Source organism: Petaurus breviceps, unplaced genomic scaffold, assembly GCF_028583685.1.
Source record: "Petaurus breviceps papuanus isolate PSGF00001 unplaced genomic scaffold, PetGlider_PUasm1.0 174, whole genome shotgun sequence".
Classification (NCBI taxonomy): Eukaryota; Metazoa; Chordata; class Mammalia; order Diprotodontia; family Petauridae; genus Petaurus; species Petaurus breviceps.
The window spans coordinates 74,180,132-74,203,928 of record NW_027185761.1 but is presented as its reverse complement, the minus strand read 5'-3'; the positions used below and the strand labels follow the sequence as shown (position 1 = coordinate 74,203,928).

General features: G+C 50.0%; 1 protein-coding gene across 4 annotated transcripts in view; it reads right to left on the bottom strand.

The window, feature by feature from the left end:
• Positions 1 to 23,797, bottom strand: part of ELMO1 (engulfment and cell motility 1) — a 391,469-nt gene that overhangs the window by 246,628 nt on the left and 121,044 nt on the right. For all 4 annotated transcript variants that reach the window (XM_069084405.1, XM_069084406.1, XM_069084407.1 and 1 more), the window contains 3 exons: positions 22,187 to 22,356; positions 7,899 to 7,934; positions 3,106 to 3,205 (listed from right to left, as the gene is read on the bottom strand). In XM_069084405.1, coding sequence (XP_068940506.1) covers positions 3,106 to 3,205; positions 7,899 to 7,934; positions 22,187 to 22,356 — 306 coding nt within the window. The remainder of the gene's footprint in view (positions 1 to 3,105; positions 3,206 to 7,898; positions 7,935 to 22,186; positions 22,357 to 23,797) is intronic.

The following is a 23,797-nucleotide window of genomic DNA, read 5'->3' as shown; positions in this document are numbered from 1 at the left end:
GATCTTGACGTCGCTAGAGTTCACACTGCCCGGCCGCCATGGCTGAGCAGGCATCTTCTCTAACACTCCTTACTTTGGTTTATCATGTTTGTTGTTGCACAAGCTTGTCTGCATCTCAGGCTTGCACTCAGAGCAGGACAATGGTCTCCCTCAGTGTTTCCATGTGAATACTCAGAATCAGGCATTAGAACAGTCAGTTTCTGCTTCTGGTGCTCCCCTCCTGTGCCACCTTGGCCAAATCATTCCCCTCTCTGAGCCTCATCTGTGAAATCAAGAAGCTAGCCGATGCTGAAGTCCTGTCCTGTTGCAGACGCATGAAGCCAGACTCCCGACAAACCATCACCCTTAACAAAAGGCGTCCTAGCAGATCTTCCGACTCGGAAGAGCAGAAACCACCCTGCTAGGGGGAGACCGAAAGGTCCCAACGACAGTAAGAGAGAGTAGAGAGATCATCAGACTGAGAACCAGAAGGACGTGGGTTCAAATGCCACCTCAGGCACATTCTTGCTTCCCCTCTCTGGGCCATCTCAGTTTCTCATTTGTGAAATGGGACTCCTGGCCTCTAAACTATGATCCCACAATCCTTGAAGTGCATTGAGTCTCAAAGAACTGAGAAGTTTCTGCATCAAACACCACTGGATGTACTGGGGAGACAGCTCTGAGTAATGGCAATGGACAGGCTTGAGCCCGGGGGTGAGGGGAGGCAATGCTGTGTTCCCCTTCCTTACAGAGCCTCAGAAGACTCCCAGAGACCATGGTTTAGTTACGCGGATATTCTCTGCCTGGTGATGTGCCGCAGGGCTCCATCCTCAGGACAGTTCAGTTCAACATTTTTATCTGTGATTTAGATCTATGCTAGCTGTGAGAACCTGAGGCTGAGAGAGGAAGAGACCCATCCAAAGTCAACCCCTCAAGGCTTCTATCCGATGCCCTCCATGGACCAAATGGCAAGAGGCACCTGCATTCCTCCAGGGACAGAAAGATCCCCACACATAGTCTGGTTTCCAAAGTTTGTCTTTGGTAGTGGCATGAGAAGCCTCCTGGGGTGGGTGTAAAGGTGCATTCCCTAAAAACTCACCCTTCCCCAGTCCTTCATTTACAAAGCCAACCCCTCACCAGCAAAGGAATCCAAGAAGGGGCCGGATGAGGATGGAGATGAAGGAACCGGAGGACTTGGCTCTCACGGCTGTCTACACAAGCACAACATACCTGAAGCCACTTTTAAACAGTTATCCGAGTCTCCATTACCCCCACAAGCCAAATGCCAAATGCCCCATCTCCTCAAGCCAGGTTTGGCTCAGAGCCGGCTCCACATCACTATGGGTGGGGCCGAAGGGGCCGAGCCCCGCAGGTGCCCTCTTCCTGAGAGAAGGCGAAGTTGTCCAATACCAGGAAAAACAAGCTGTTTCTCTCTCCCATCAGCGTCTTCCCGCCATCTCCTCCTGGGACCATGGTTTTTAAACATGTATATCTGTATTTCCATGCACACATGACTACGTATGTTCATTGCCCTGCAGATGGTCGGGAGCGGGCGTGTGGACCATCCCTTCTCCCCCGTGCCTGGCAGGAGGTGGGCAGCCCCAGCCCTGGGACAGTCTGACCTGAAGGAGAAGCCCCTCTGTGGGCACCTGTCCCTGCCCATCCTTATCAGCAGGTGCACAGTCCCCGGCGCACACAGTCAGAGCGGAGATGGTCCAGCTGATGAAGGGAGAAGGGCTTGGTGAGAGATACCTGACCCAGAGCCTAGGCTGCCGGCTCCACCTCCCATCCCCAAGGGGCCACGGGCTGGAGGGACGGGCAGCCAAGGGAAGGGGGCTGTGAGCATCGGACGTCCAGATCCCTTCTCTCCTTTTCAAGCTGACACAGGATTCCTGGCTCCCGGTCAGTGAAGAAAGGGCGAAGTGTGCGGAAGTCGAGAGGCAGGCGGCTGTCCAGCTTCACACCTGAAAGCTCCTCCCCATCCTCAGTGATGCCCTAGTGGAGTGGAGCCTCATTGAAGACCTGCTGTGGTTCACTCCCTCTCTTCTTGGAAAGGACACTGGAGAGGTTTGCCATGTCCTCCTCCAGCTCATTTTACAAATGAGGAAACAGGCCAACAGGGTGAAGTGACTTGTCCAGGGTCATACAGCTAGGAAGTGTCTGAATCCAGATTTGAATTCTGGAAGATGAGTCTTCCCAGCCCTGGTGCTCGGTGCACCATGGTGCCACCTACCTGCCTAAAATATCATTGGTCTTCCTCAGTTTCTATGGAAAAACCAAATTCTGCCCAGGAACCAGTTACGTACACTTCTAAAAGAATTCATGTTCTCCCCAACGTGCTTAATTAAGCTCCGAGTTGCTAGAACTTCCCCAAACATTGTCAGTTGGTGCGTCAGAAAGAACCCTCTTTCTCATTTGTCCCAGTTATTGTAGGAAAGGATTGTGGTGGCCCCAAAGAAACTGGGCTGTGCATCGAGATTAGGCCGAGAGTGATTCAGAGCTTTCCCTAAAATCCCTGAAAATCAGACGGAACTCTCCAAATTCCTCTGTCATGCCTAGAATTGTGCCAGGGAGAGGGGGCAAGAAGGGAGAAGAACCAGGAGCAGAGATCAAGCCCCCAACCATGAAGAGCCCACAGCAGCATAGAACCATCATGTAGACAGCCCCACTAGCAGCTACCCTCCCTGGGCAAGTGAGAAGTCCATGCAATGAAACCTCTGGGTGAACAGAGCCAGCCCTCTGTCCAGAGGTAGGCCAGGGATCTGCCCCACCTCCTGAAGGGCTGCCCACCCTATGATGAAGGAGTCCTCCCCTTGGAGACTGAATGCTCTCATCACCCCAACCTCCTGAGAAGTCAATCTCTATTTGGCACAGAGGAAGGAGGGCTGAGGATCTGGGTTGTCGTCTTGACTCTGGTTCTAACCGCCTTGCGACCTTGAACAAAACATCTTCCCCCTCAATCTGGGCCTCTGTTTCCACATCTGTAAAAGCTCTGGACTAGAGGACGTCTCGGGGATTTGGCAGCTAGAGTTCCTCGGATCTTCCTGGTAGCAAAGGGAGCAGGGGCAGTATAGACACCAGGGAAAGGGAGACCCAGACCCAGACCCTCAAGGGTGGCCTGCTCACCTTCTTGATGAATGCCACAGAGAAGGTATCCCACGACACAATGCCATGGTCCATCAGCTCCACAAATGCAGTCAGTGTGAAGGACAGCATGTCTCCAAAGCTGAAAGACACCGAGAGGAGCCATGAATACCTTGGCCAAGAAGGGAGAAGGCCATGGGGGGAGGAAACACAGAAGGAAGGAGAGATCTCAGGCTGGAAACCTGATGGGGGAAGAGCAGCCCTGAGAATGCCAAATGCCAGCAGGGTAGTGGAGAGAGGAGGATGCAGGAAGAGTGGGTGCAGCAGGCAGGCGGGCCGGACGAGTGCAACTATGAAGGTGGAGGAGAGAGCGCAGGATGTTTGTGTGTGTGTGGCCCTGCACACCCCTGGACACACACAGTCCTACACAAAACATACATCCACGTGTTCACACATATGCACACACCTCTACTTAGCGTCAGCTTTCCACTTATTCGCTAAGTGAATATCTCTCTATAGAACTTTGTATATTTAATTATATGTGTGTGTATATTTGCATAACAGAAAAGGTAGAAGGCCTGATGGTGAATATAGCCTGTAGATCTTTTTCCTCTTAAGAAGCAGCTTGGAGCCACCGTCTCACCTGCTGTCTTTCAAATGATCTGGACACCAAATACATTTTGGAGTTCGTGTTACAAGAGCCCCCAGGATTGAGCTCAGACGCCTTCTTTCCAAAGAGGGCTGATGCGGGGAGAGGGGGGAAGGGGCAAGCAGAGGGCGGCTGCCCCGGGGGTCCAGGGGGAGATTCCAGGGATCCATGAAGTCTGCTCTTTCGTATTTGGAGAACTGCCTTTCCATAGTAATTGGCCTCTTTCATAACCTTGTGCATTTTATTTTATTCTTTTAAAAAACTTTATTCTGTGAAGGGTCCCCTGCCTGCCCAAGGGGGTCCAGGACACAAAACCCGGACCGAGGAGAAGAGGAACCCACATGGACATTATCCCTAAATAAAATCCATCTACATGAAACCCATTTCAGAGCAGATAGTCACTTTAGGAATGTCTATGAAGGGATTCAGTGTTTGTCTCTCATAAACTCCATTAGGGCAGGGAGCTTTCATTTCTAGATCTGCCTGGCATAGAGGAGACATAAAAAAAGAAAAAAAGAAAGAAAAGTCTTATTGCACTAAATTAAATTGTACATGGCAGAGGAGAAGACATCAGGCCTCTATTTAATGCAGTGGATAGAGCGTTGAGCCCGGAGTCAGGAAGACCTGAGTTCATATCCAGTCTCAGAGACATTGACTACTAGCTGTGTGACCCTGAGCAGGTCACTTCACCTCTTGGCCTAGGAAGCAGCTGGGTCAGTGAGTGGATGGAGTGGTGGCCTCCTTTCTTGATGCTAAGGGTCCCGGGGCACTCCCCCTTCCCGTAGTGCTCCATGAAGCAGATGCTGCCACAGGCTTGTGGGGGGAATGCAGATGTGTTTCCCGAGGTCCCTCCTCCCTGGGGCCTGCCCTTGGACACCAGACCATTGGGGAGGGTGGGCCATGGGGAAGGACAGGAAGGAAGCTTGGTTTGGGGGGAGTCCCCAGGGGGCATAGCGGGAGCCAGGGCCCTTTCCTGCCACCCCAGGCTGGGGGTCACCAGGAGGGGCTGAGGGCTGCCCCCTGCCTGCTCTGAGTGATGGGGACACCCAAGTTGGGGATGCTCGAAGGCAGCTCTTCTCCCCATCCCCCCCTAGGTGTCGCCAGAAGACCAGGTCACCTCATCCCTGGTCGCCACAAGGGCCAAAAGGATGGAGTGTTCACTGATCAAAGAGCAGGGAAGGATTCAAGTCATCCTGCAAGGATTGGGCACCTGCCGTATACAGGGGATAGTGGAGGGAAGGAGGGCAGTGGGAGGACTGAGAGACACAAGGGCAGGGCTCTACCAGGCGGCTCCTCTACCAGGAAATGTCAGTCAACCTTGAGCAAGTGTAGGATAAAGGAGCCTGCCAGGCAAGGCAAGGATTAAGGGCAGCCTTGGGCTGGCCCACCTGGGTGTCCTTGGGGCAGGGACACCTACAGAGCACAGCCTAAGGCCGCTTCTCTTCTCCCCCTCTGGTCCTCAGTTTCCCCACCTGTACAAATGAAAGGGTCAGACAAGCTGACCTTTGGGGTCTTTCTGGCTTTTGACCTCATGGCCCAAGATGGGGGAGGGCTCCTCAGGTCAGCTGAGCCCAGAGAATATCCTGGCCCAGCTCCCGAGCCTCCCCATCCATCCCCAGCTGCTGTGGAGGCTGTGCTCCAGCCCCAGGCTCCACGTCAGCTGGCCACCGACTGGCTGGGGTCTCAGGGGAGAGATCCACGAGTCCTCACCTGGCAGAGGCCCCGGGAGGGGCTGATGCCCCCTGTGTGGGCCCTGGCTCCCGCACCCACTGGCAAGCCTCCATGGGCGGGAGGTGAGGGGCCCCTCCATTTCCACACCTCCATTTCTGGAGGGGACTGAGCTGTCAAACTCCCCCAAATCCCATGGCTTGTTCCATCACCACGTGACCCGTCACAGTATTAGGTAAGTGAGGGGTTGGGGAGAGGAGAGAATATTTCTGAGGGGGGCGCTGCCTAGAGAAAACCAGACACAGGCAAAACCCAGCCATCAAATACTGCGTTTAGCTCTTCTGGGGGGGGGTGCTGGGGGGGGGGGTACTGGGGAGGGGGGGGTTTTGGGGAGGAGGGGTGCTGGAGGATGGGTGCTGGGGGAGTGCGGAGGAACAAGCAGGGAGGGGCTACGGGATTTTAAATGCATTCGCATAAAGTGAGCTGAGACAAGACTGCAAACTTTCAGTCCTGGCCCGAGGCCAAGGTCACGGCCAAAACACTGGGTCTTTCAAAATGCTTTAAATCACTTTTCCTCCGTGACTCAGCTGGTGTGATCTCCAGTCCAACATGAGCTTGCTCTGCCTGAGGAGCAAGAATTCCCTATCTGCGCTTGGGAATAAATTGGTTTGGGACGTCCTATGGCTCCCAGGTCTGGAGAAAAAGAGAGGGCAGTGCTGGGAGGAAGGGGATCACTGGTCATGAAAGGGAAGGGACCTCGGGGACCACGGAGTCGGAACCCTGCCCTCATTTAAGGTGGGGAAACTGAAGTCCAAGATGGTCACACAGGGAGGAAGCGTCAGAGGCAGGATTCAAACCCAGGTCTTCTGCCTCTTCTCACCATGCTACATCCTCCTAAAAGGCCGCCACCGCTGGAGGGGGTCTGTCTCTGCGTCATCTTGTGACCTACGGACACACGTGTGCTGAGTGTGCATGAATCCGCCGATTCGACATGAATCCCTGATAGCAACTGGCTCTGTGGCCCTGCACAGTCACCCCTGCTCGGGCGGGCACGGAGCTCCGCGGAGAGGATGGCGCTAGCCCTATCCACACACCTCAGCGTGTTTCCTGGTCAGCCTTCTCCCCCTGAGTGCTATTCATGATGATGATCGTGACTTGTTGGCAGTTCTTTGAGGGGGACTCAACACGAGTGACCCAGGATGTCTGGGCGGGGTGGGTTGTCACCGCCCTGTCGGGGGACCTCCTCAGCGGATGTGGCCACAGGCTCAGACCAGGCACGTTCTATTGTTGTCTTGGCTATGGCACGCGGAGGAAGCGGCCAGCACTGGACACTCCTGGCAGACTGGAAGGGCCACCATGATCACTGAAATGAGCATCCCAGCGCTAAGGAGGACGATGGCCCCAGGATGGGCTGGACACCTACAGGGGGTCTGGGACTGGCGCTGAGGCCGGTTCACCTTGGAGACTGCTTCAGGATCTCTTTGCTTTGTTAAGCCTTTTATTTCTGGTCTAGAACGTGGGCTACTCTCAGCCATCAGGATGGGAGCAGGGGTCCGATGGCAGCTGCCACCATCTTCAGGCTGGCCCGCTTGGAGGATGGGGTGGGGGTGACCCATGCACTGTGGGGCTCTGCCCGGTGGCCCAGCCACACTGAGGGCTTTCCCAAGCGCCCTTGCACAGACAGCCTTGGCTTTGGTGGGAGCAATGGGGCTGAAGAGAGAAGGTGTGAAATCAGGAGCTCTCAGCACTAATCATCCAACAATCCTTCACGTGCCCAGGGCAGGATTTAACACCCGGGGCTTCAACATTTAGAGGGGGGAGAGAACAAGCATTTATTAGGCACTTCCTGTGTTCAGGACACACACACGAATATCATCTCATCCGAAATGATAAAGAGCCCCCCAAACTTCAGGCTTGCTTCTAGAAGAAGCTGGAGCTTTGCTCCTAAGGCCAGTGAACAGGACCCGAGTGGGGACACCCACGGGCCACACACGAGGCCCTTGGTCTAAAGTGAGCCTGTCTGCACATGTGATCTGCGGCAGACTGCACATGCATGACCCATGTCAGATTGCACACATATGATCTGTGTCAGATTGCTTGTCTTCTCAATGAGGGGGAGGGGAGGAAGGGAGGGAGAGAATTTGGAACTGAAACTTTTAAAAATAAATGTTGTTATTTTTGTTCACATGTAATTGAGAAAAAAAAAAAAAAAAGAAAAACTATCACCAGAAGTGCTCCCTCCACACAGCCTCTGGACTTTGGGACAGGACCCTGCAGGCCAGCATGGGCAGCCACAGACACAAGGTGCCCAGGCCACAAGCAAAGGAAGGAGGCGAGGGAGGCGAAGCCTGCTCTGGAGTGGCATGACCAGCCACACACAGGGCCAGATGCAGAGCCTGATGCAGGGCCCCATGCGGGAGCTGAGGAGACCTCTGGGAGTGGCCCAGTGAGGGCCTGTGGCCATGCCGGGCAAAGCTGGGGGCCAGCCATGCAAAAAGCAGCACAGGCATGCTCTTACCAGGGCTTCATGATCTTCTGTAGCTTCTGATATCTCCTGAAAAACAAAAATGCAGGAATAAATGAATAAAATGTTAGAACCTTCCCTGGGAGCAGGAGAGACACAGAATGGCATCAACCTATGGAGAGAATGCCCATCAAAGCTGGGCTGAGCGCAGCTCAGGGCAGGACCACAATCACTCCTGACCACTCGGAAATTCAGTACGAATGGACTCCAGCAACACAGCACTGAGTACAAACAGAGTGCCTAGCACTGGTCTAGGCTCATAGGGACTGGGTTAGAGATCAAAAGGCTCAGTGACCAGCTCTAGTGAGGGCATCACGGGGCAGACTGCAGAGCTCAGGGTTCAAGAGTCAGCATCAAGGCCTGGGTTCGGATTCCTTGTGATGTGTGTTAGCTGTAGGGCCCTGGGCAAGTGAATTCCCCACTTTGACCTCAGTTTCCTCACCTGTAAAGTGAGTCTCATAATCCCTGTCATTCCCACCTAGCAGGACTATTTCCAGGATGCAGGGGGGTAATGGTCAAATACCAAAGCATCAAGGTCAATGGTCATTGTGCAGTTGGGGGCACCATAGTGCACAGAGCGCCAGGCCTGGAGTCTGGAAGATTTGGGTGCAAATCTGGCCTCAGACACTTAGTAGCTGTGCAACCCTGGGCATCTCTAAGCTTTACCTTCGTCATCAGTCCCATGGGGAATAATACCTTTGGTGGGGTAGTTAGGTGGTGCAGGGATAAAGTGCCCAGCCTGGAGTCAGGAGGACCTGAGTTCAGATCCATCCTCTGACCCTTACTAGCTGTGCGACCCTGGGCAATTCACTTCACCCTGTTTGCCTCAGTTTCCTCCTCTGTAAAATGAGCTGGAGAAGGAAATGGCAAACTTCTCTGTGATCTTTGCCAAGAAGACTCCAAATGCGGTCATGAAGAGTCAGATGGGAATGAAACAGATGAACCACAGCACATAAAATGGAAGTCCCATTTTGGCCCTGGGATAAATCCATCCTCTGGTTCTGATACCTAAAAGCCAAGCCCAGAGCAGACTGAGCCAGGAAGTGCTTCACGTGGAAGCCGCCAAGGATCCTTCCTATCGGGTGATTCAGCCATGGAGGCTATGAACACCAACAGGATGTTGGATTCCAGGCACCAGAGGCAGACAGCCCAGGTGACCCCTCCACACCCTGTTTGGATCTGACCACACCTACCACACTGTATCTCTGAGGGTGCCATGTTGTGAGAGGGACATTGGCAGGTCACGGGCATGTCCAGGACAACCAGGACTGGTTACAGGCCTTAGATCATTGCACGTAAGGTCATTTGAAGACACTGGCCATGTTTAGTGCCCCTGCCATCTTCTTTCCCATAATCCTCCTCTTCCCCGGTCCTAAGAACCACTACTTCCTAACCTCCCTCACCCCAACTCCCCAAGGCTTTGACTGTTGATGACACTTGGATGAGATGGGAATTAGCCCTTCTGGCCAGATGGAGTGTCTCCAGGCTTCATCATCTGCCCTATCTCTATGCACTCTAGACTTTCAAGCACAGTTGATATAAGGACTCTGGGCCTTGCCATCGGCCCTGCACCTAATCTTTCTTTTATTGGTTCTTTATCCCAGTTATAGAGGGAACTTCTTGAGAAAGGCACCACCTGCTTTTTCTATGGGTACCCTCAGTGCTTGGCACAGGGATAGGCACATAGTAAGTTCTTAATAAATGTATTTTCATTCATTCATTCATAGCAGATACTTGAGAAATGCTTGTTGATTGAATTGGAGTAAATTGAAGTGAATTGAATTAGTTGCCTCCTAGCTAAGACAGACTTAGTCGAGCTCACCCTGGCGTGATTGACTCCCCTAACCTATTCCAAAAGACCCTGCTGCCCACCCCTCATGAAGACCGTCCTCAAATCCAGTATAGAGAGAACAGGTGAGGTCACATACAAGGCAGGTCAAGCTCCCAGCTGGGAGATGCTGTTCATTGTCCAGCAGGGGCCTGGTCACCTTGCTGCCAGAGTGCTTCTGTGTAATAATGGCAGCATAGCCTTGGAAGCTATCATGTGGCCTGGAGCTCCTTAGAGCTTTGCTGCACCTTTCTGGCAGCTAATGAGGACCCTGTGGAGATGCGGCATTCCCAGAACAGCCCCTCATGGGGAAAGATAAGCTCCAGAGCCTTCTGCAATCTATCCTGGCCCGTGGGGGTGTGGCTGCACAGAGCCCAGAGTAGAGCAGGTGGCCCCCAGATGTGACTCTCCTCAGCCTGTTGTGGCTTTCCAACCTCCAACAAAAGGCTGCCCCTTATCTAGACCCAAAGCCCACCAATCTCTCATTCTGGTAACCAGCTACCAGTGCTCACAGCCTTTGTGAAATGGCACCCACCAAACCTCCCCAGAGTGACTCAGAGAGGCGACTTCCTCCAAGATGCTTCCTTCAATTCTACTGTTATTAATGGTACCCAAGGAAACCAGTCAACATGTGCAAATGGCACCTGCCATGGAATGGTTCAAGCCCGGGGCTCATCTTGTGAAAAATAAACGTTGGAAAAAATGCTCATAAACAAGTAAGACAGTAAAAGAGACAGAGACACACGGAGAGACAGAGATATAGAAGGAGGAAAGGAGGGAGGGAGAGGGAGAGAGAGACAGACAGAGACAGAGACAGAGGGAGAGGGAGAGGGAGGGAGGAAGAGAGAGAGACAGAGAAAGACAGACAGACAGAGACAGAGAGTCAAAGAACAAGACAGTGACCAAAAGAGACAGACAGAGATAGACATAAAGGAAAGAGCCAGAAACAGGCAGAGCACAGCCATGACCAAAAGCGAGTCCAGTACTTTACAAATGAATAGACTTTGTTTTTCCCTCTGCTGATAGTACATCTTTCCAGGGTGGGTGCTGTGACTTACTCATTCCCTAATAACAGAATTTTCCTATTCTGCTGCCCAGGTTGGACTGAAAATGGCTGCTCCCTGCCTTTCCTTCTTGGATCATAGGTTCAGAGCATCACAAGGTTTAAAGCTAACGTGTTCTTAGGGTTCCTCTAGTCCAGGGGCTGTTAACCCTTTGGTTGTCCTGGACCCCTCTGGTATCTCACAAATGGACACTGTGGACATTTCTTTGAAAAGTGTTCAAAATAATTTAAGAACGTGCCAAATTTCACAACATGTAATTCTTTTTTTCTCCCATTCAAATTCATAGACCCCCTAAAATATATCTATGGACCCTTGTGGGTCCCTGAGCTCCAAGCTCCCGTCTGGCCTCTTCCCTTCACAGATGAGGAGAAGCGGGCAGAGAGGAGAGGACAGTCACCAGTCACCCAATTAGAAGCTGAGGCAGAACTGGAGCCCAGGGGGATTCCACCCTGTGTCACTCTTCCCCTTGTGCTAAGGGTGCTGTAGCCAGGGTGGGCATGGCATAGTTCACAGCTGTGAGTGCAAACATACATCTAAGAGACAAGAAGCATTATATAATGGATTGAGAAAAGACCACTAAGACTAACCACATTTCTTCCATTAGACTACAATAAGATTTCTTTTCACTGTCGTTTTTGAGAAAGGGGCAGCTGAGTGGCTCCATAGTGCATAAAGTGTGGGACCTGGAGTCAGGTAGACTCAACTCCCTGAGTTCAAATCTGACCTCAGACACTTCCTAGCTGTGTGACCCTGGGTAAGTCCCTTCAGTCTGTTTGCCTCAGTTTCCCCATCTGTAAAATGAGCTGAAGAAGGAAATGGCAAACTGCTACAGTATCTTTGCTGAGAAAACTCCAAATGTAGTCATGGAGAGTCAGACGGGACTGAAATGACTCAACCACAGCAATGGACCTATAGCCCATAATATTTTCCCCCATGGTCAGGTGTTTCTTCCACATGCCTGTTTCAATAATAGTCACCATGAATTCCACTAGATTCCTTTTATGTGACCACAGTGTGGTGCGGTCCAAGCGGACATGCCAGCTGAGCAGAAGCTTGGAAGATTCTAATAAATACAACTCACAGAGAGAGTTCTTCGGGTTTTTCGAAGCACTTTACATACAGCACTGGGGTGTAGGGGAATTTGGCTTGGGATCAACCACTTCTAGCCTCCCCACCCCCAATTGGTGAAATCACAGGAGATAAAGTATTAATAAAGATGTTTAAAAAGGCCAAAGATGTGTCTACATCCAATTGTCACTTCACAAAGTATGAATCAATTCTTCCTGATGGAATTAGACACATAGCTTGTCCTGTCTAAAAGCAAAAGAATGACCACATCCCTCGTGGCCCCATAAAAAAGGTGCTTCTGAGGCCTGAAGGACAGTCAGGTCAGGGGCTAGTTCTATGCAGTAGGATCTCTCTACTGCTACCAGAGGGCAGGAGGGAGAAGAGACATTTTTCTCCTCACCTTCCCCACCATGGCCATGGAATCTTGCAACTGAGTTGTTGGCCCAAAAGGAGACATTATATCCATGAGGAAGCACAGAAAGTCAGTAGAAGTACTTCTGAGGTATGTGACCCCCGGCAGCAGAAAAAAGAGCCAGCTACAGAGTCACAGTCAGAGAAGCCCAGGCTGTTGAGAATAGAGCAGGAGAGAGAAGCAGACCTAAAGAGCCAGGCGGAACAAACTCACAGCAGAGACATGACCCAGAAGGGAGCAGCAGGAGAACGTTATGAGAAGAGGAAGTTACTGAGGCTGAGCAGTATCAGGGGTTTGAGTTCCCTTGGGCCAAATGCGCTCCCAGTCCTGTGTGATTCACTACTGGTACATTCAAAGTTTGTGTCCACTCTTCCTTTGGTACCGTGTGTATTTGGGAGAGAGTGCACTCCAGGTCTGTGGCTCTTACTGTTTGTAGTATGCAGTCTTAATGAGCACCTTAGCTTTGAGCCCCTGTCTACTTTTCCCTGCCTCTCAGTGCACCCCCACCCACCATTGCCTCTTTGATCCAGTGAAGCTGGCCTCCTGGCTGTTCCTCACACAAGGATCCCCATCTCCTGACTTGGGGGGTTTTCTCTGCTTGGCCCCATGGCCTGAAATGTTCTCCCTCCTCATCTCTTCCTCCTGGCTTCCCCAGCTTCCTTCAAGGCCCAGCTAAAAGCCTTTCCCAATCTCCCTTAATGTCAGTGCCTTCCCTCTGAGATTTTCTTTGATCTGTCCTGTTTCTACTTGTTTGTACAGTTATTTGCATGTTGTCTCCCCTATGAGACCATGAGCAACTGAGGACAGGGACTGATTCTATTTTGCCTTTGTATCCCCAGTGATTAGCATAGTGCCTCTCACACAGGGGGTACTTGTGACATGATGACTAATAGAGTCTACTGGGTCTAATAGAGTCTACTTGCTGCTTAGTCTTGTCTGACTCTTCATGACCCCAGGTAATGTTAATGGGATTTACGATCTTCCTCTGCCCACTGATAGGCCTCATGTGGAGCCCATTAAGGGAAGCTTGCTTAGGGGAGGCTTGCTCACCTTTCGCTCACTTCTCATTAGGCCTGAGTCACCATGGCTATGATGCCCTCTGGCTCTGAGAAGGGTGTATATACTCTGAGTTGGTATTTTGCTTTGGGGACTTGTTCATGAGAAGGATCTTGTGATTCCCTGGTGGAGATTCTGAGTGGTCCTATGTTCAGAGCTCCACGACTGCTCCGATGTAAAGACTCTCTCAATCCAGGGATGGAGGTAAAGTGTATAGTTGATTCAGGCAGTCAGAGTCTCTGCTTGTATTTTGTCTATATTTTCCTTGAAGTTCAGGGTTCTGACTTTTCCCCTAAACTAGTGAAAGACTGTAGACCCCTTAAACAGCTCTCTTTCCTAGTAAAGCAGAACTAAGCACGTGTGCTAGGGGCCATCCTGGGCATGCCAGTGTGGTTGCTGCTATGCCCCATTTGGGGTTTTTTTGGGCACAAATACTAGAGTGGTTTGGCATTTCCTCTTCCAGCTCATTTGACAGATGAGGAACCGAGGCAGATGGGCTTAAGTGACTTTCCCAAGGTCACACAGTTAGTAAGTGTCTGAGACCAGATTTGATGAGGGCAAGCATACTCGTAGGGGCTAGTAAGCTATAGAGTTTACAGTACAGATCTACAAAGTCCCTTTGACCTTGAAAATAGCTTCCTTCCTGCTAATATGAGTGTGAGTTGGGGTAGGTGAATATCTTTGTGGATATCCCAACAATGTCTTGTGTTAACACAGGTTCCAAGTATCCTCATTCTATATATAAGATTCACTAAATAACTTACTCAAGTTTAGAGGCAGGATCTGAAGGTAGTACTTCTCAAGTCCAGGCTGCTGTTCCCTAGCTTAAATTGGCCCACAGGGTCAATGACAAACCTCTGCCAAAAGGCTACTCAGCCTAAGCATGGAGAGATTTATGGGCAGAAGGCTGGCTGGCAAAAGATTTTTGGGGGGGGGGGGGGCCAGGTAGCACAGCGAGTAAGAGCACTGGCTCCAGTGTCGGGATGACCTGGGGTTCAAATCTGGGTTCAGCTACTTAGCACCACACCCAGAAATAACTGGCCATGTAACCTTGAGCAAGTTACTTAACCCCGATTGCTTTAAAAAAAAAAAAAGATTCTTTTTGGGGGGGGGGAGGAGGAAAGGGTTACCATAACCAAAAATTAACACAAAATCAGCAAAACACAAAGTTGTTCCTCTCCAAACACTTCAGTGGATATTGGATAAGGGGGAAGAAGCCACTAAAAGTCAGATATTTCTTAAGATAATCTAAAGTCACCAATATAATTACTTGACCTTGGTCTAACAAGGAATCAGCTGACAGACCGCTGATCTCAAAGCACTGTGGGAAAGTGGAAGGGTAAGGAACACTAGGGTCCAAATACCACTTCTGACATTTACTAGTGAGGCAACAGTGACATCACCTTTCCTCTCTGTGCCTCAAATCTCTCCTTCATAAAACAGATAGGACACTACCTCCATCACAGGCCTGTTGGAAGGAAAACACTTTGTAAAACCTGAAGGCTAGAGAAATGTGGGTTATTGTTTTGTTGTTGTTATTTAGATGGAAGGATAATTCTCAAGTTCTCCTCAGAGATGTGATTATAGAAGCTAGGAGAGTTGGTTCCATCATGTGTTCAAAGGAAACAAGAAATATAATTTCATGAACCAAAGTCCACTCTGCCTTCTGATATCCATGATGATCGTAAGAAACAAAACAGCCAGGTGAATGTCCTTGCAGTGAAAGTCCCTGCAGTGACTGTCCCTGCAGCACGTGCACCATCAGCTGCAGGGGATGAAGGAGGCAGCCTGGACCAAGACGCTCAGGAGGTCATCCCAGGGTTGGGGTGAGAATCCAATGGGATAGCAGACTTCCTGAAGCTTAAGGTGCTATAGAAATGTGAGGTGTTAAGTAAGTTTGCATCTCCCTTCACTCTTATGGGCTTCAATGCCAGTGTGGGCACAGGGAGAAGACAAGCTAGGATGGAAAGTAACTTTCCAAACCAATAAAGGAAAGGACCTGAAGCCCTGGAGGCTACCAAGAGGCTGTCCGTTCATCTGTGTAGACCGCAAGGAAAAAGATGAGAAGACACCATGCAATGCTAACAGCGTCCAAACAAGTCAGACTCCAAAAACCAGGAACCAAACAAATGTTCAGACAGACTCTAACACCTTTTCTTAGAGAAGTTTATTGGATGTGAAACTGTGACCACAACGAGGAAACCCAGAGCTCCCTCAGTGTGCAGACACAACATTGCGTCACTTATAAAACACTGGAGACAGAGCGTGGCTCACAGATTGGTTCTGGAAGACAGCAGCGCTATGAGCAGCACTCCCTCACCAAGGAAGCAGCAATGGAGTTTACAACAAACTTGCCACGAGTCCCGGCTGAGCCCAGTCATCTTCAAAACACTGCAGATGAAGCCAGGATGACCACAAACAACACAAAGGAAGCTGCCCCGCTGGAGGGGCGTCCTCGCAACGCCAGTGACTGAGAGTCAGAGAGAATGTGACATGCACTGTGGCTCAGTTCATCACAATTCAGCCTTCCAACAAGTGGTCTCCCACACACATTAAAATGGTAGATGGTTTTGTGATTGAGGCAACCACAGAGATAATTTTGTCCCATGGTTTGCTGATGTAAACACCACATAGCACATCAGCAAGGTCACACCAAGGCAGGGGGAGGGCCTATTAAAATTAAAGTTCCTATCTGCAAATGCCATTTTACTAATTTTTTGGAGGCTCTGAACACTTCAGAGCTTTATTAGTGAAATCCTCAGAAAGAGGAAGGAGCTAGCTTTACTATCCACACAGGAAAAGCAAAGTGGATGAAAAATGCAAATTGTCCAGATTCTAATGTGATGTGAGGCAGAACAGGCAGCTTGTTGAGTGAATCCATCAATAACTGTGATTTGGACAGACACAGCAGATAGACAACAAGCTGAGGCCAGAGTTGAGAAGGAGAGGGAGCTGGGGTTAAATGAATGAATGAGCATTGTGATTCTCATTGTCATGATCGTCATCATTAATGATTATTCTTATTTTATTATCCCTTGGATGGCATTTGATGTTTTCAATGAGTCTCAACTAGTTGCGCCTCCTAATTCTGTCTCTGGAAGATCAATATATTCCTGGTGAAACCCTATGGCTCATTCACAAAAGGGAAATGGGGAAATGCAAAGTGGCTAGAGGGAGGCTGCCATAAGACAAGCATAACCCTGCCTAGGAAGTGATGTGAACACATTCTCAGGGATGTGCACACCTGGAACAGGAAGCAGGCTGGTCCTACAAAGGCAATAGGAGACAGTAAGTGGGCAAGAGCATTTTTACTTGAACCCCAAATATTTAAAACCAAAAGGGTCTCCTCAAATGCATTATTCTGTAAGGCCTCTATTTACAGAAATCACAGAAGATAAAAAGTCTAATTGTGATTAAAGACCAAAAATTAAAAAGACTAATTGTGATTTCTCTGCACCAATGGGAGCAGAATCCACCCTCAAGCAATCATATATCCATCAAAATATCTAAATTAACTGTGAAAAAGAGTCTTGCAAGTCCTGGGGGGAGGGGAGAAGAGAGAGACAGACAGAGAGAGAGAGAGAGACAGAGAGAGAAACACAGGCACACAGAGACAGAGAGAGAGAGACACAGAGACATAGAGACAGACAGAGAAAAAGAGGGACAGACAGAGACTGAAAGAGAGATGGAGAGACAGAGAGAGACACAGAGACAGAGAGACAGAAACAGGGAGAGACACAGAGACAAAGATGGAGAGACAGAGAGAAAGGGAGGAAATGTGTTAACAAATTAGGGCTTTGGTTTCACACCCTCTTGAACCCACTTGGGTTTGTGGAGATTTCTTCTGGCATAGGTTGGACTAGATGGGGACTGGGTCCCTTCTAACTCTCAGATTCTTTGAGTCGGTGATTCTATGTCTAGTCAAGTGGCATTCACAAGCATTGTTGCTAGCCAGACACTGTGCTATGCACTGGGGTTACAAAGGAAGGCAAAAAACTGCCTACCTTCAAGGAACTGACAATCTAATGGAGGAGAACATTCGGTAAATTATGAACAAGTGAGACACACACAAGACAAACAGAAATCATCTCTGAGAGAAGGCACCAGCTCTAAGGGGGATCAGGAAAGACCCTTGACTTTGGCACAAAGGGAACACATCTCATGAGAGGCAGGCAAGCCTCAGACCCTAGCCTCTCACAGACCCTCCAGGCCAACTCAGGGGGAAAAAGAAAGCCCTCTCCAATATTCCCAGGGTGCAGTTGCCACCTGACAATCTCTAGTGAAGAGGAATGAGGCTGAGAACTGCCCTTCATATAAAGTTTCAAATGCTCTCCCTCCCACAGCAAGCCGGGCCACTTTGGGGTGTCTTTATTCTTGTCTAAGACAAGAAAACTATTGAACAAGCTTGGCACAGTAGGTAGTGAATCCGTCTAAATGACCAAAGGAATAAATGAATCAAGGAAACAGGCCAATAGGTGCATAGCCAGTGCACTTCATTAGAAGTCAGCTTAAGGAGGTCTCCTGCCAGATCCCTTCAGAACCAGCCCCCATTTTTCACAGGACTTCTCAAGGGAGGAATTCGAAAGGGAAGGCCACAGCTGGAATCCTGCCCAGTATTGACAACAGCTTTTGACTAGCTCTCCTCCATTCATGTGCCTTTACATTTCAACGCTTTCCCAGGACATATAAAAAGCTTGAATAGCCCATATGAAAACCTCTTTTCTTCCTTGTTTTAGCTGGAGCAAAGCAGTTGAACTAGTCCAACCATTCTGGAAAAACAATTTGAAAATAGTTGGGAAAAGTCAGTAACCTGTTTATACCCTCTGAACCCGGACTCCCACAACTGGGCATGTGCTTCAACAAGGTCAAAGACAGAAGAAAACGGTACCATAGAGACCAAAATGTTTAGTCACGCTCTTGGTGGGAGCCAAAGAAGTGGAAATCAAAGGGGTGTCCATCACTGTGGGATGGCTCTGGTAGGTGAATGTAAGGGAACATTAGGATGGTGTAAGAATTCAGAGAAATTGGGAAGATTTGCAGGAATTGATGCAGAGAGAATGGAACCAATGGGCAGCATCTGCAGCTAGAACACTGGAGAGTGAAGGAAAGCTAAGACACTGCAGTTCTGCAATGGTTAACTGCTCTCAGAGAAAAGTGGGAGAAGCCCCCCTCTTCCCTCCCCCGCCCCAGCTGAGAGGAAGGTGGGAGCCTGCAAGCTGAAAACGCTGCCTCTGTCAGGCCTGGCCACGCTGTCACTGGGGCTTTGCTCAGATTTTTCTGTTATGAGGGAGGATTTTTTTAAAAACTGTATTTAGACAAAATGATTTTGAGGCACAATGCCCCGCAGAAGGAAGTCGGGACACATGTTTCTTCTAACGGTGAATCAGTGAAACATCTTCCTTCCTTTTCTTTCTCTATGAGCCACTGAAATCTATGCCTAAAAATACTGCTTAGCACTGATTTAGAAGCAACTGTCACAGGAACGGGCGGAGGGGGATGCTGACATCACCTCATTAATCCCACACAGTGTCCCAGGGAGAAGGGAAGCCTTCAGAGAGATCTCAGCAGAATCTACCTGAATGTCAGGCTGGCTGTGCACTGCTTGTCTGCAGCCTCTAAGCTGTGCCAGGGTAGAAACGCAGGTGACAGGGGATCAGAACAGCGGGGGGCAGGGGAGGCAGGGGGGTTACAGCCCCCCAAGGTTTGTGAAACTCTTAAGGTCTCTTAGCTCATCCAAGCCTCAGCACACCCCTGTGAGCCCAAAGCTCCAAGTATGACCAACCCCATTGTACAGATGAGAGCACTGAGGCTCAGAGGGGCTAGCTGACTTAGCCTTGGTTATACAGCCACTAAATGCCTGAGGCAGGATTTGAAACCAGATCTGCTGGCCTCACAATCCAGTGCTTTTACCTAATGGCAGTATGGCCGATAGGAAAGATACTGGTGGCAAATCCAGTGCTCAGGACCAACAGCGATTCCTCCACACCCAGAAGGTTGTGCAAAATGGGCGTGTGCTAGATGTGCAGGGAATGCTGATGCTTCAGAGTTCTTGAATGAGTAACCAGCGCCTACGCCTTCAGTTCCTCACTGTCCACACCCCATTTAGCCCTCTCTGAATATACTTCTTATAGACGCGCTGCTTCTCTCCTCTCGCTCATTTTGAGTTCCATTTCCATTTCTTTTTGCGGTAAGTATTAAACACCTACTGTGTGTCGGGCACTAAGCTAAGCCTGGGGTATGAAAAGCCAGCAAGCACAGTCCCTGCCTTCAAAGAGCTCCCGTTCATGGTGCTAGCTCCACTGAATGAGCTTCTTATAAACATCTTTGCAGATCTTTCCCAGTTTATTCTCTCTGTTGTCTTCCTTCCAAGGTCATCCTTTAGTGCCCTTGGGTGAGCCTTGTAGCTGGGCCCATGCAGAATAATGCTAGCCTTCCTCCCACTTGAAGCTTGAGTCTGAAATCCGAGTCTTCTCCAGTTAATTTAGCTGACCCTCACAGGGCCCGCGCTCTGAATTGTGCTCCAGTGGCGAGGTGCGCACTGAGGGCTGGCTTAGGCAGGAATCTCATATCAGCCGCGTGTGGCCTCCAAGTCAGAGAGGTGGGGTTTCGTCGTGCCCTCACAGCACCTGACCCTTTTCTTGAAGAAAATATTCATGATGTAATGACTCCTGTATAATCTACATGCTTCAATTTCTGTCACTTCTCATTACATTTTGGTATATTAATTTCTAATCTATAGCCTTCATACATTAAATAAAAACAATCAAATATCAGTTACATATGTATAATTAATCTACAATAATTATATTGAAGTTAAACACATTTAAAACCCATTAACCCACATTTTAGTACATGCTATATTTTAATGTTATATGTTACATTTGATTTCTATTTTTCACCATCCTTCCCCGTGCTCACCTTGGCAATGTGGTCACTGAGTATCAGAGGGGAGTCACAGATTTAATTTAATCTGGAGATTCTTATCAAGCTCTTGAATTAATTTTTCTACCTTATAATTTGCAGGGTCAGCATGTTGTCGCCCAGTCCTTTTCAGCGGCGTCTGACTCTCCATGACCGCATTTGGAGTTTCTTGGTAGAAATACTGGCATGGCTTGCCATTTCATCTCTAGCTCATTTTACAGATGAGGAGACTGAGGCAAACTGGGTTAAGTGACTTGCCCAGGGTCACACAGCTAGCAAGTGCCTGAGGCTGCATTAGAACTCAGGTCCTTCTGACTCCAGGCCCAGCTCTCTGTGCACTAGGGTGCCACCTAGCTTCAGAGTCGGCATATAAGCTGTAATCATGCTATGGTGAAACCAGGTAGGGAGGGCTCTTTGGGACTCCCCCTATCATGTCCGCCTGGCTGTTTTCCTGGACTTCATAACCGCCAGAAACTCATCGTTCTACTGGAGGAATCCACTCTGAAACTCTCTCCTCCTTGGATCGCTCTCTTGCTTTGGGAGGCCTCACTCATTAGACTGGGAGCTCCCTGAGGGCAGGCACTGGCGGATCTTCCTTTATCTCCCCAGCCCTTAGCACGCAGTAGGTGCTTAATGGTTTACTCTGGACTCTGGTGGTCATCTTTGCAAATGCTCATCATGCATAGTCCATGTCAGACGAATGTAAGAATGAATGAAAAAGCATTATGAAATGCTCCCCATTTCATCATGAGCCAAGAAGCGTGCTCACACAAATGTGGAGATACAAACAGAAGCCACGTAGGCAGTGACGTCCAGGAACGTCCACTTACTGGGGAAGCTGGCACAAAGCTCCACGCTGGGAGGGCAGGGGAACGTTCAGTGGCTCGACAGTGCTCTGGGGGGTCGGGGGTCTGTACACACCATCCCATTTCAGGCCTACAGTCACCCTGTTTGGAAGCTACCAAGAATTTTATTATCCCCATTATACACAAAGAAGGAAACCAAGGCCCCCAAAGTTAAATGTTTGCCCGTGGACAAACACATAGTCAGTGCTGAAGGTAGGGTTTGAAACCAACTCTTTCTGATGCCAAGCCCATCACCCCACACCTTCTACTAGGCCAGGAGAGACAGAGAGACTTTGGGGTCCCTGAGGCTGCTGATTCAGGAAAGGAAACTGGGCAGTGAGAGATGATATTGATCTGAACAGAAAAGGGGGGCTGTCAGGCTGAGTCAGCTGGAGCCCCCAGCAGGATCCCTGGGGGAAGCACCCCCCCACACACCAAAGTCGGGGAATCGGCCTCTTGAGCGGGTCTAGAGAGCCGAGGTCTCTGCTGGTGACTTTAGTGCAAGGCTGTTAGACGGGTTCAGGCTTAGGGGTCGCAAAGGAGGGAGTCCTGTTACATGGTGCTACCCACTTCTGAACTGAACTGGGAGCCTTGGGGAGACGCACATGACCTGGTTTTTCTTCCTTGTAGTCTCCTGTCTGGCTTTCCTGGATTGGCACGTGCCCATTCCCGGTGGAGATGAGTCGTCTGGGTCTGTCTACTGACGCCCTGCACGACTTCACTAACACTTCATGCTGCAAAACTACCAGTGAGGCCAGGGGCTGAACAGGCTGCCGAGTAGGGGTATGCTAAAGCCAGCTTGGACCAGCATGTGAGAGCCAATTGTTAAATTTTCAGTGAGACCACTTATACTTCAGAAATGAGTGATTGCTACAAATCAAGGCTTAGTTTAATGTTTTGTGAATTGTTTAGACTCAATAAAGTGAAAGAAAAAATATTAAAAACACAGATTAAACTTACAAGTGCTATCCATACATCCTCCCCCAAAGAACTGGTTGTTAAACATTCACCAGCACACCACTTACTGGACAAAGGCCTAAAAACCAGAAAGAATTAAATCAGTGAGGAGGCCAAACAAGTCAACTTACTCAGTTCCACTTTCCACCATCTGGGTGAGGAGAGAGATGCCATCCAGATTGATGAACTCCTGGGCAAACGTGATGTCCCTGGAATAGCTGGCTAAATCTTTCAAGGCCTCCAACTTGGCATCCATGCTGGAAGACTGGATCCTTTCATGGAGCTGCTGGGCATTTTGAGCCTCCCCGGGAACAAAAAGGAACAGAAAGAAATCCTCACGAAAGGAATAGCAGACATGCCACCATGGGGCAGGAGAGGCTCTCTCTCCTGACTTGGGTCCATGCACTGCCCCAACCCCGGGTTCCAGAAATGGGAATTAGGACATCTTTGGCAGGGCCCAGAGGGTGAGAGAGAGGGAGGGGCATCTAGGAGCCCAGCCTCCCCAATCCCCCAACTTCCCTGGGGGTGGGCTGGTCCCCAAAAGAACACTCATTTCCCTCACACTCTAGAACCCTAATGTATGGGCTTAACAATCTCCCCAGCTGCCCCAAGGTATCCTGCATCCCCACCCTTCTCCAGGCCACACACCCAGGAGAAAGCTTCTGTGGCCACCTCACTAAGTGTTTTCTCTCCCGGAGAGCCCCCAGCTGGACTCCAGGCCTTTCCTTCACAAACACACTAACTAGGGGAGATTCCAAGGAGACCCTCAGGGAACAGGCCCAGCAAAGCCTGGCTGGAATCCTTCACTTAAAATATTTCCTCTCGGCTCTGGACCAAATGTGGAGGGGGGCTGAGTATTTTAACAGCAGCCCCATTCCTGCAGTCCATTTTCCATAAGCCCCCTCCCTCCACTCTGCCCCCACCCCAACCTGAGGGCATTCAGTATCATGGGGGAGGGGGGAGGAGAAAAAAGGAAAGCCCTGAGAGTCAGGAAGGGGGCAAGGGAAGGGAAGTGTATTTTTTCTGTAAAATTACCTAAAGCCAGTCTCAGAGGGGCAGCTGTCTGGTTTGGAGTCAGAGGCTACGCCTGCTCCCTGTGTGATCAGTCCCTTCACCTTTCTGGGCCTCACTTTCCTCATCTGTCACAGGAGAGACACAGGCTTCCCTTCCAGCTCCGAGTCAATGGCCAGCTGCTGAAGCTATCATGCAGCTCAAACCCCGCAGCCAAGGCCTCTGACAGGGGCCAGCACTCTCCACAAGACACTGCTTTTCTCATCACGACCCATAGAACGCTTCAAAGGATGCCAAGCCCCTCAGAGAAGGCCTGTGCTTGTGCTTTTGGGTAGGCTCACCAATTAAGGAGGTCCTTGGCTGTGAAGGACCCAAGTCCTCCCCAACTGGTAGAAAAAGAGGATGTGCTGAGTAAGGTGGGGCTGAGGTGTGAGGGGCAGAGAGGGTCCAGGAAGAGGCCTGGGAGCCTGATTCAAAGCCCAGGCCTGCCAGTCACCAACTGAAGACTAGGGGCCAATCAGTGCCCAAAGCTTGGGTGCCTCCTGGGATTAAGGGCTAGGAGGATCCTTGAAGGATCTCCAGCTAGGGCAACTGACTCCTTTTAAAGATGGGAAAGTTGAGGCCCCGAAAGGTTAAGGTAATACAGACAAAGTACCAATGCTAGGTTTGAACCCAGGGCTTACACACACACACACACACACACACACACACACACACACACACACACACAC